This window comes from Bubalus bubalis, chromosome 21 (assembly GCF_019923935.1).
Source record: "Bubalus bubalis isolate 160015118507 breed Murrah chromosome 21, NDDB_SH_1, whole genome shotgun sequence".
NCBI lineage: Eukaryota > Metazoa > Chordata > Mammalia > Artiodactyla > Bovidae > Bubalus > Bubalus bubalis.
The window spans coordinates 32,719,980-32,732,793 of NC_059177.1; the positions used below are offsets into that span (position 1 = coordinate 32,719,980).

Genomic DNA, 12,814 nt, shown 5'->3' on the forward strand with positions numbered 1-12,814 from the left:
TGTCCCTGAATGTCCATTGCTTCCTTGCTGACCCCTCACTTCAGCCACATGTCTCCTGCTCGCCCTTCGATGTCCCTCTTTCCTTCACTTGGATCTCTAGGCACCTGTCAGAGCTGCTTTCGAATCATCTGTGTAGCTCTGATACCTGCCAGGAATACACAGGTCTCCACTGCTGAGTGGAAGAAAGTTTGTCTATGAAACAGTTGTAAAGATTTTTCTGGACAGTATTTCATTTTCAATTTTAACTCTGTGTAAATATAATGAAGTCTGTCAACATTTATATAACTTTTCTGTCCTGGAGATGGTAGTTTAAATTGAAGGTTAGAAACCCCTCATCTTTGTACCTACTTGGGACCAGACTAAGGCATTCAGAAAATAAGGAATGACTAGTCAGCACTATGCATATGGTCAACTCTGCATAGCACTTACTCATCTAAACTATTACTTAAACTCTGGTGTAAGCAGAAAGATTGATGGATGCAGAGTGTAGATTCAGATACTGCTCATGGTGTGGAAAGCTCTGGTGTTTGGTCTGGAACCATCTGCCTCCTTTTCTTGTTTCTGAAGGTTCTGGGGACAATTCACAAGAGGAACAGTACATAAAAGTGCTTTCAAAATGACACTGCTCTGTACAATTTTAAGGTGAAACTGTTGTGATATTGGGGGCTGAAAAAAATACAACTTTCCTACACTTGACCCCATCCATCGAGTTCAGTCTCTGACACAATAAATAACCCATTTAGCGCTATGCCTTTCTCAGTGTTGGCACGTTCTGATTTCAGTAGCAGCTGGTTATTCTAGATCACAGATCTGCCTTACTCAGGCACTGCTCTTGGTTTGGAGGGGACTCACTGGGTAACACCTCAGTGTTGGGTCAGAACCTGGAATGGTGGCTGCATGCAGAGAAGGAACAGTAAGTCGTCACTTCCGCCGGTAATGGAACCCTTCTGTCCCCTTGTCATGCCGCGTCGCGTTTGCTGCCTCCAGTAGGGCCTCTGCTGGGGAGGAGGTAGGTACTCTGTGTTGCACTCGGGCACCTCTGTTCAAATGCCATTTGGCTATTTGCAAAAACTGTGACTTTGGGCAGGTTGCTTAATACCACTGGACCTCAGTTTTCTCTCCTGTATAAAACACAGGAAAAAAATAACCACTGTTAACCTTAGAGTTGTAATGAATTTGAAATTACTAAGTGTCCTCCCTTCATTTTTAAGGTGTCCTGCATTCATGAGAAAGTAACTGTTAGAATTTAGTCATGCCTCATTTTATTGTACTTCACAGATCCTGCGTTTTGACAAATTGAAGGTTTGAGGCAACCCCGCATTGAGTGAGCCTATCAGCACCATTTTTCCAACCGCCTTTGCTCACTTTGTGTCACAGTTTGGCAATTTGTGAAACACTTCAGATCCTCTATCAGCGAAAAGAATATGACTCACTAAAGGCTCAGATGATGGTTAGCAATTTTGAGCAGTAAAATATTTTTTTAATCATGGTATATATACATTGAGGGTTTGCTTTTTTAAAATAGATACAGTGCGATTGCACCCTTAATAGACTGCAGGGTAGAGTAAACCTGGCTTTTATATGCACTGCGAAGTCATAACGTTGTGTCACTTACTTTATGGTGGTGGTCCGGATTCCTCCAAGGTAGGCTTGTGTAATGCCTGCTTTTTCTTGAACTTGACTTTCAGAGTTCTGAGGCAGTGGTAGAATCCATTGGGGTATTTTTTAAAAAAGCAACCTGTTACTATTTAAACAACAACGAAAGGTTAATCTACTTCCACCCCCAATCCACACACACTACCCGCAGCTTTGGAGCTTGGTCCTCTACCAGCCCACTGCGTGGGGTCCCCTTAAAAAACCTATCACAATCTTTTTTGTCCTTTGAAATCTATGGGAATAACTAGTCACGCTGATGGTTTTTTCCTTAATTTCTCATCTTTACCTGCAAACTCAGAGAACTGGGGTGCTCGTTTCTGATTCATGGGCTTGCAGCATGAATCACTGTATTGGCAGACTGCCGTGGGGACGGGGAGGTGAAGGGCAGTCGCAGGTAAGCCAGCTAACTGGTCGAGAATGTGGGCTTGCGAAGGGGCGCCAGTGCTCCCCCTCCTAACTTGGCGCCCAGTTGACTCACCTAGCTGGGGCGGCATGGAGAGATGAGCACCTTCTGGGATGAAAATATCGTCTGTTCTGTCTTGACACTCTGTTGTCAACAGCACTCACACCTGCAGTATCAGCGTCCACCACTGTCACCTGCAGCCAGACGGAGACACAGTAACAGCTGATATTTCCTGACAACACAGTGACTGGTGCAAAGTCAGCCAGGGCTTTTACATGGATCGGCTGTATCCCCTTGCCATCCTTTGGGGGGGCTCTATTTTTCCCTTCATTGTACAGGTGAAGAAACTGAAGCTGAGCGTAAAACAGCTCGTCCGAGCTCCTTTAAAGAAAGCCGCACAGTCTGAGGTCTTACTACCTACATCGTAATGTTAGCCAACTGCATAAAAAAGAAATGGTGTTTTTCTGTTAGGTATATGGGTGGTTGGATTCCTTCCTTATGGTGACATCTATACGCAGTCTTGGAAGCCAGTGTACTAACCTGCATTGAGCTTTATGTTGCCTGGATTTGGAGGGAAGAAACCGCGTCACAAATGTTACGTGCCTTTGTCTTCCAGCTTCCATCGTGATTCAGAAATGGTGGTGTCACATGGATCCTTGTTTGGAAGGAGAGGACTGCCGAGTGCTGCCCGATTACTCAGGTTGGTCCTGTAGCAGTGGCAACAAAGTCAAAACTACCAAGGCAAGTATAGACAGAGCACAGCTGTACTCGACAGCTTCCGCATCCTGTAACCTGCCCCTTTCATTCCATCCTGCCGCCAAGAGGGAGGGTAATGTTACATTGGTAAAGTACGTGGGCAATGCCCCTCTACGACTCGGGCCCTGTGAAAAGCGCGTTTCTCAGCGTCACCCTCCGTTTCAGATTTATGGAGTCATGACTGGTGGAGGGATGCCTTATCTGAAGCAGGGCTACTGAATTCATTTCAGCTCCTTCACGGGCCGATTTAAAGTAAAGGTTTCAGAGTTGACAGTCCCATGCATCAAACCAGCGTGGCCAGACCCCACATCCTGGTGACTCACTGAAATAGAATACCTGCCACCTCGGAGGAGATTTAGTCTGGCTGAATTGGCTGAAGACTCCAATTCAAGCCTTGTAAGTCGTGTTTCCTGCCCATTCATCCTCGTTCTAGTTGTGTCTCTGAAACACTCCATTTTCTACCCAGTTCTCGAGCCAGAAACTGAACTTCTTTCTCCTCTCCTGCTGTCCACGCTCTTGTTTTGTCTTAGGGACTGGTACTCCCACACCCCGCCCCCTCTCTGCATCACCATAGTTACCATCCCCGGGTGGTCTCCGCCGTGTCTGGATGACCAAGGTTGCTTCCTCATATCCACTCTTGCTTCCCTTCCTGCCTGTTCTCTATAGAATGGAGTCATTTTTGTGAATTGCGGATCTGCTAAGCTAGTCCACCCCCAAATCTCTGAGTGGCTTCTCTGTGCTCCTTAGCTCACCTCTGCTTGTGTGGCCCTCACTAAATAACTCTGCAGAGCACCTACCTTTGTTCTTTCTGCTCCAACCATCTCGGCCTCGGTTAGTCCTCCTCCTATGGTGCTTTGCCAGCTGCAAAGGAATGCGCTGCCATTCTTCTCTAGAAAGAAACCATTATTCAGGGAATCCTTCACGGATAGGAGGCACATCCCTGTATCTCTGAGTGTATCATGTAAAACGCACTCAGCTCACACGCATTGCTCCACTTACTTGCTTCATTCTGCCAGCTTCCTGTCTGGGAGCAGAGCGGTGACGTTAGGGCCCCTTGCTGGGTCGCTCACCCAATAGTCCCAGAGCTGGATGAATATCTCCACACTGTTTCTTGTACAAAAATTAATACAACAGGTCAGTCTAGGATTCTAATGAGCTACACACACTGGAATGGAATGACTGCTTAGTCCTGGTTGCTGTGTCAGCTTTGGCCCCCCGAGGAGGAAAAATATCCCTTGAATGGTTTCTCACCTTGCTTACCTTTCCTCCTTTATGAGTGTTTTGAATTACTCAAGTTCTCAGTCATCTTCAGCCACTGAGGGCAAGAACAGGTGAGTTCTCCTATGTATGCACATGAGGTATTATAATAAACAAGATCTTATAAATATTTAAACAAGTCATTAATAAAAGATTAAGTCTAAAACATACTATTGTAAAACAAGATTTAAAAATAAACTTTACATGTAAATTTTAGCTGATATTTATTACATCTTAGATTAATAGTCTAGTATGTTGTCTGATTTATTCTTTATAATGTAGGTAAAATAATTCCAAAATCAAGACCATTTTAACATTAATTGCAATTATCAACTAAGCTGTCCTTGTTAGTGATATCATGATCACTAGGTTAAATGACCTGATCTATGCTTCTTTATCCAGGGCAGTAGAAGTTCATGGAGGTTATTGGTAGAGGAAGGAAGTTAATACTGCCACCATTTAAAAAAATTGGAGTGTAATTGCTTTACAGTGTTATTTTTTGCTATACAATTAAGTGAATCAGCCATATGGATGCATCTGTCACCTCTTTCCCGTCCCCCACCCATGTAGGTCATCGCAGAGCACCAAGCTGAGCTCCCTTTGTCATACAGCAGCTTTCTACTAGCTGTCTATTTTACACATGGAAGTGAATATATTGGAGAAGGCAATGGTACCCCACTCCAGTGTTCTTGCCTGGAGAGTCCCAGGGACGGGGGAGCCTGGTGGGCTGCTGTCTATGGGGTTGCACAGAGTTGGACACGACTGAAGCGACTTAGCAGTGAATATATGTTATACCCTAAGAAAACCATAATTCTAAAAGACACATGCACCCACTGGTCACTGCAGCACCGTTTCCAACACTGCCATCATTTTTATCTGCTCCTCTTCTAACCCGCTCCCATAATCTTTCGATTTGGGTAAACCCAAGTGTGCCTGTTAAGCGAATCCTGCCTTAAGATAATTCCACTGTCCTTTCCCATGGGCCCCCATCAGCCTCTCTTCCCTTACCTCTTCCGAAATCCAAATCTGGCAGTGGCCAAAGAGCTAGGGTCTTAAATCTGTCAACCATAAATCTTTCCTTTTTTCATGTTTCTTGTAGACTAAGAAATAACGTTTTGCAAGATTATGCTTGTATTGACTCTTACACAGAAATATAAAATAAGATACTGAGCACCAGTCAGCTGTGTTCTGGGACAGAATGTGTCTGAGGAGCCCCTTGCTTGCGTAGCTCCCTGCTGTTTCCATACAGTTCACGAGGGTGTTTGCAGGAAGTGGGCCTGGAGGGGTGTTATAGCTCTATGTGCTGGGATTAGGAGTTTGCTCTAGCGAATCCTCAACGGCAGTGACATTTCATTTAGCGCTGTGAAAAGCTGCAGAAGCATAATACAGTTCCTCCAGCCCTCATGCTACATAGCTACTTTTCTTTTTTCTTTTTTGTGATACAGCACTGGAGAATAATCTTGGAGTCATAAAACTTGGTTTCCTTTAGTAATCCAAGTCGGTGTGACTTGAACTATATAAAACATTTTATGTCTTTTATGGAGCTTATGCACATAGAGTAAATTCATTTGTGGAACGGTGACTGGCATCGAGCTCACAAAAGCTGTGTCTTAAAATTGACACTGGACCTCACACCCTAGGTGAGACCACAGTCACATAAAGGTAGAACACTTACCGCTCTCAAGGGGGTATTATTAACTATATAGCAAAATAGTTTCCATTTTCGTTAACAGTCCATGCATGGCAGCATCACAACACAGAAAGGCGAAAAGAAAAAGATTAGCTACTGTCAGGCATCTAGGTCCAAATTTTCTTTTCCACTGAAATGCGAATGTAACAAAGTTAGCAGTCAACCTGAGATATGAATAGTCTTAGATGAAGATAGGAACATGAGCGTGGACAGCTCCCTAACCAGCAAGGCAGACACTGAGTTGATTCTGCTTGTATTGTTTTCAATATCCCCAGAGAGGAGGCGGGTACTGCTTTGTTGTGGGAAATCTAACTTCTCTGACATCCTGCCTTGATTTTCCTTACTTAAATTCTGAGTTTTATTACCTGAAAGTGAAAAGTCTAAGTTGCTCAGTTGTGTCCAACTCTTTGCAACCCCATGGACTATATAGTCCATGGAATTCTCCAGGCCAGAATATTGGAGTGGGTAGCCATTCCCTTCTCCAGGGGATCTTGCCAACCCAGGGATGGAACCCAGGTCTCCCACATTGCAGGTGGATTCTTTAGCCACAAGGGAAGTCCAAGAATACTAGAGTGGGTAGCCTATCCCTTCTCCAGTGGAACTTCCCGACCCAGGAATCAAACCAGGGTCTTCTGCAGTTGCTGAATGTGCTAAGTCATTTCTCCCTATTTGAGTTGTCGGTATTAAGACTCCTTGCAAGTGTGCAGTGTCTTCTTAGTACCACAGGCAATGGTTTGAAGGGCATTTTTTGTTGCTTGCAAATACAAGCAAATCACATGTTGAAGTTTGAGAAGCTTTACATTTTTACATGTTCCTAATTTCAAGACCTCTAAGAGTAAAGAAGTATGCGTTGCGAGTGGTTATTCCCACCGAGGGACAGTTTTGCCCTCAGGGAGATGTTTGGCAATGTCCGAGGATGTTTTTAGCTGTCACACACTGGGGAGGGGGTTGCTGTGGGCTTCTGTGCTTAGAGGCCAGAGATGCGGCTCAACATCCTGAAATGCACAGGGCCAGCCCCACGACCGAGTTACATAGCCCCACATAACAGTAGTGCTAAAGCTGGAAAAAAGACTACTTCATCCAATAGGGTAGTTCTTTCGGTAACTGTGTGTGTAAGCATCCTACCTGATCCCATTGCTTCGTTTTGTTCTTCAGAGTTTCTATTAAGTGTCCAAGCGTTTGCAGTATTTCCTACTGGAAAAGCTAGGGGGAGGAGGTAAGACACTCTCTTCCACACCTCCCTCTCCCTCAGGATCTAAGGTGACCGATTCCTCTGGTTCCTTCCTCACTGATCCCTAATCGATACCCTTCCCTCTGGCTCTTGGTCTACTGCATCGGGTCATCCTCATCCTCTCTACCACCATGTTATAACTGTTTAATGATACCAGTGGCTGTAGAACAACCATCATGGGAACTTGTTAAAAACACAACTATTTTGAGCCTCATTCTAGGATGTTCTAGGATGGGGTTTAGAAATCCATACTTTAAGAACAAGTGTTCTTAGGGAGATTCTGATGAGCAAACAGTATACCCTCGGTTTTTGAGCTCCGTACCTGCTCTCTGTTCCCACCTTTGTCTTGGCTTTCTGTGCCACGAGGGTGAGGTCCCTGCCCAGGTTCCTTCCTGGAACCATCGATGGATGCCCCTTGGTAACTGCTAGAAAATGTAGGATATAAGCATCTTGGGATGGGCCTTCGTGGCCACTCAGCAGACAGGCCTCTGTGTCTGCATCTTCCTCTTCATCCCCTCCCACTTCTCAAGTCTACTTGTCTTTCAAGGTTGCGCCGAGGCGACTCTTTTATCCTGAAGTCTTAGCTTCTCTGATCCCTAGAGCCAGAGCCTGAACTTTTCGGGGCACTGTGTCACATGAGAGTGGAGCTGAGAGCGACACGATAGCAGCCTTTTATCCACCAAGATGCAATGCACCTTCCGCCTACAAGCAACGAGACAAAAATTTTCAAATCAACCAAATCTGAAAGTACCTCTTCCAATTGTCAGTGCAGAAAGGGTCCCAAACGGGTTGGATGTGGAGAATGAGCTTCCTCAGATAAGATGCTTTTGAGAATTACATCCTAGATGTAGACTGCTACTTGGCTGACTGTAAAGATGGTTGGGTTTGAAACAGATGCACGAAAGAAAGATCCAGGAAGAGCTACCATGACAACAGTCACTGTTCCTTGAGCACTAACCCCACGACAGGCAGCGAGCACACCCTTCGTGCAGTTTCATTCCCTTCTCGCAACAACTTAAGGAGGGTAGATGTTACTGGTTTTCATTTAGTGGACGAGGAACCTGAGGCTGAGAGAGAGAGTCCTCCCTGCTCAGAAAGTGACCAGCTTCCTCCTCTGGCTGCACAAGCCTAAGACCCGAGAGTTGTCCTTGACGCCTTTCTCACACATCCTGTATTTGTCACGAGTCCTGGTGGCTCCCCTCTTACCAAGTGGTCTCTCTGAGTTGACAGCCTGGAACCACATTGCTTGTCTCATCTCTGTGCCTCCTTCAGAAAAAGGCCGAAATCCTTGCATTTCCCTCTCCCTGGACAGTTCTTGGCTCAAGTAGTCAGGGCGCCATTCTGTCAAGTTTCTCTGTAGGCACCTCCTCCCCCGACAAGCATCTGTGAAATAGCGGCCGTCTCCCCTCCTTGCCCTAGTCCTGGGCTCCATACACTATATCACCTTTTGATATACTTTTCATTTACCTATTCGTCCAGCCCTTTTCCTCTAGACTAGCAATAAGCAAGCTATGTCTTTTGAGCCAAATCTAGCCCTTAGCTTACAGGTCATTGAAACAGCAGAGAAAGAATGAGTTGTACTTTTTTTAAATGGTTGGGGAAAAAAACAAAAGGAATATGTATTTCTTAACACGAAAATTTTGTGAATTTCAATTTGAACATCCAAAAATCAAGATTATTGGGACCTAGCAACGCCCACTGGTTATGTATTGCCTACGGCTGCTTTTGTGGTATAAAGGCAGAGTGCAGTAGACACAACAGTGACTGTGTGGCCTGCAAAACTGAAAGTATTCTACTGTTTGGTGTTTCACAGAAAAACTATATCTACCCCTATTTTAGCTAAGTTCCATGAGGAAAGAGTTTTAATACTATTTGTGCTGAGAATACTATATAGCAAACAAAAGAGCAGTTGTAGAATACATAAAGGACTGTGTCAGTTAAAAGCATATCTGAAGTTTGAATACATACCTGATTGGATGATGACTATCATCGAGTAGTCATGATGACTGTGTGATCAGAGAATATAATTTACTTTAAAAGTATGCTGATGGTGTAGACAGGTTAACATATTATGCTTCTATTTATTCCTAGTTGGTGTATTGATTATCTAACCTGTACAATTTATTACATGATGAAATCAAACTATAGAAACTGCAGACCTGTTTTCTTAAATCCCAAGCAATGGTGAGCCTGGGAGCTTGAAAGTAGAAGAAACCACACATTTTTTAATGGATGTAGGTTTTCAGAAAGGGCTTCCCTCATAGCTCAGATGGTAAAGAATCTGCCTGCAATGAGGGAGACCTGGGTTTGATTCCTGGGTTGGGAAGATCCCCTGGAGGAGGGCATGGCAACCCACTCCAGTATTCTTGCCTGGAGAATCCCATGGACAGAGGAGCCTGGCAGGCTATAGTCCATGGGGCTGCAAAAAGTCAGACATGACTTAGTGTCTAAACCACCACATTTTCAGAAAATATTGTAATTTTATAAAATAACCTATTTTTGAAAACAAAAGTTAACTACCTTGTGCTTAGTGGCTCCTTAAAAATATAACGAAGGCAGTATTCTGATCCTGACATACACTGATTTAAATCAGCACTCATCTGACAAAAGTTTAGTCCCATTAATAAAAGCATGTCTTAGCATATGTGAGTTACCTTGATGAGCAATCAATGTACCTAATCTGCTGGGATTTTTTTTATAAACCCCACAAGATACAGAACTAGGGCCTATAACCATGTTGTGGAATGTTTTGGGTGTGTTTTCCTCTGCAACCTACAAGGAAGACAAATATAAAGAAGAATTTGATGTCAACAGCTGATTGGGAGAGGTTGGTTACAGATCAAGGGGCCCGACTATTAAATTGTACACATCTGATGCAGACAGGGACTTCTGGGTCTGTTAAGAGGAAGGAATACCTGTGGTGGGTCTAGGGTGCTGAATGCTAACTTTTAAAATTCATTTCAGGTAACACGGTAGCAAAGAGAGAGGTGCCTCCACGCTGGAGGAGGGACGGGCGGCAGCGCTCTCCTGTTGAGACTGCAGTCCTGGACTCTGCGGGAAATTGTCTTAGATTTTACCCATGCCACATGGGCATATCTGTGCTATGAATGGCGGTGTTTACTTAACTGTTCCAGCTCTCACTGCCTTGTGACTTGACTACAGTGGGTTATAACCATGGGCTGCCACGCACCCAGCGGACAGCCTACCTGGATTCCTAAGGAACATACCTCCAAGAGACTCTGGACCAACAAACTGGAAGCTGGAAAAATGGATCATCACTGAATGAAGAAGGCTGTTTCTGCAGCTTCTTTCTGCATTTACACAGGAGCACGGACCTGTTTCTGAGGATCCTCATTATCTTCCTCCTGTGAACTTTTCCTTCAGCCCTGTGTTGGTCATTTGAAAGGGTCCAAATAACAAAACATTTTGGCAGAACATTTTTTTTTTTGCAGATGTAGATCGATGAACTCTGATTAATTGGTGATGAAAATTTATTTTATAAACCTTGAGGAATAGAAGGACTCATGTTGGGGTTACTGTGTGTGCATTTGTTTCAGTTTTAAAGTCTCTGCATTGTAAGGTCCTTTGGCAGGTCAGCAGAAATAAAATGCTCCCGTTGTAACTTCTGTGCCATTTCACCCAGTGCTAAGGAAGTGTATCAACCCCAATAGTTTATAACCAAAGCCCTCTCATGACTGACAGATACACAACAGAAAGGAGGACCCGCTGGGATTTCTATGCTTAAGTGTAGGCAGAGAGGTAAATCATTGAAAATATAGAACACTTTCTGTTTAGACCAAGGGTGATTTCTTAGATCCAGTTTATGTCAATCAAACTGTTTTGCTAACTCTGAGACAAAAGTCATTAACGGCAGAATTTTTAGACTCTGAGTTAGCCCTACGCCTTCCCTCCTTATTTATTAGTTATCTTATTTTTTAAATGTAAGTAAAATCTGAGTCATTTTTTTTCTTGGTTAAATGACTTTGCAGCAGCTGTGTCTCCACATATTCTCAGACGCTGTCATGCAGAAATGTATTACAGACAACAAGTGACCCAGATTTGAAATGCATAATGTTATTAAATAGATACCACTATAATAATATGGAATAAATTTTATATGTTAAGACATGCCAAAAACATATTTTCTGCACTGATTATCCCTGTCCTGTCACAATTATGGGAGAAAATATTATTATTGTATTGTTTGTAATGATAACAGTTACGTGTCTTCGATTTTATTCTTGCAGAAGGAATGGAGAAAGGCGATAGCTACTTGTTTGCTAAATTTTGTTTGAATCTGATTGACTAAATGCTTACCAGAATTGTTACTCTCATATTAGTAAGTAAAAAATTAGTTTCACTGATGGTATTTGGTGTACACACTTTTGTGACTGTTTTATTCCATAAGACTTGGTGTTAACATTCTTAGGCTTGCAAATTTTTATTATCAATGTGAAAACTTTACATAAACTTTAATGTTACTATATGGCAATTTATATAGAGATCACTACTTTGTTTCTTCTCCCAAACCTATGTTGCACTAAGGAGACTTTAAAATGTAGGAAGATTTAATTAAGTTGAGGCACATTCATAATGTTTTACATGCATTCTGCTGCCTTTAGTATAAGATGTTCCATTGTAAAAAAGCGAGTTAAAATGAAATTGTGTGGAACATGAGACAATGTCTTAGTTTTTCAGCCACACATCTGATATTTTACCCCAAACAAAATCAAGTAAAAATGACATCGCTTCACCTTGAGGTTCATTCCAGGATAAACTACTTCCAGGGAGTAAATAGTCCATTTGGGAAAGTGGCAGGTATGGAAGCTGCCATTTCATCCATTACTGCTTCACAGTGTTCTTTATACCTAGTTCGCAAGTTAGCTCTGAAATGGGTATTTGAGAAGCACTTTAGTGTTATCATTCCTATTTTTCTCCGGTAGGGAAGTAGATAGGAGTCTTTGCTTTAAATTCTGTAAAAACGCAGAAAAGATACCAAAGGAGGTATCGGTCACATCAACCCCTGGCTCTCTGATGGTGGCGCAAGTGGTCTCAACACTGGAGAGACATTTGATTCTCACATCTTAGGGCTTTTGGCTGCCCTGCGAGGCCTGTGGACTCGGACAGGGCCTCTCCTAAGGCAGCAGCAACCACCTCAATTTTAGAGCGCTCCCTCAGGTTCCAGGGTGCTGCTCAGAACTACACAGACCCCTGTAGCTCATGCCCTTGGAAAGGTGGAATTCTGCTGACACAGTAAATTCAACACTTAGTGAACCTTCCCAAGACCCCTCGGAGTTCTGGGGGAGATTTTTCATCCTTTTACACACAAATACATCTATCTAACCCTTTGTCCACTGCACTCTTTGCCACTGGACACACACATGAAAAATGTCACACTTCCAACATTAAAAACAATTGGAAAAATATTCAGTATTGAACTTCAACATGAGTTTACAAGAAAAACTGTATTCTTTATGTATTAAAAAAACGGTTGGAAACTCACAGTTAGCATCATTCTTGACAGTGAAGAGCTGAAAGCATTCCCTCTCGTATCAGGAAAAAGACCTGAGTGTCCACTGTCACCTCTTCTACTCAACACAGTTTTAGAAGGCCTAACCAAGGTGGTCAGAAATGAAAGGAATCCAAATTGGAAAAGAAGTAAAACTGTCCCTGTTTGCAGATAACATGATACTACACATAGAAAATCATAAAGATGCTACCAGGAAATTATGAGAGCTCATCAATGAATTCAGTAAAGATGGAAGATACAAAATTAATACACAGATGACACCAGCATTCCTATACGCTAACAGGAAAAGAT

The 12,814-nt window shown here is 43.2% G+C and overlaps 1 protein-coding gene and 1 long non-coding RNA gene across 12 annotated transcripts in view; one reads left to right on the plus strand and one right to left on the minus strand.

The window, feature by feature from the left end:
• The window catches only part of TAFA4 (TAFA chemokine like family member 4), a 180,068-nt gene extending 168,579 nt beyond the window's left edge, over window positions 1–11,489 (plus strand). For 4 of the 11 annotated variants that reach the window (XM_044933689.2, XM_044933695.2, XM_044933696.2 and 1 more), the window contains 2 exons: window positions 2,676–2,759; window positions 9,958–11,489. In XM_044933689.2, the coding sequence (XP_044789624.2) occupies window positions 2,676–2,759; window positions 9,958–10,100 (227 nt within the window). In that variant the 3' untranslated portion in view covers window positions 10,101–11,489. Of the gene's footprint in view, window positions 1–2,675; window positions 2,805–2,980; window positions 3,212–6,917; window positions 6,979–9,957 lie in introns of those variants that run through there. The other 7 variants (XM_044933692.2, XR_006547303.2, XM_025271901.3 and 4 more) reach the window with 7 other exon arrangements.
• On the minus strand, window positions 1,615–2,731 carry LOC112581105. Its single transcript, XR_003105508.3, has 3 exons — window positions 2,600–2,731; window positions 2,135–2,253; window positions 1,615–1,744 (listed from the first exon to the last, which is right to left on the minus strand). It is a non-coding gene; the product is annotated as an uncharacterized LOC112581105 (long non-coding RNA).
• Window positions 11,490–12,814: the final 1,325 nt, after the last annotated feature.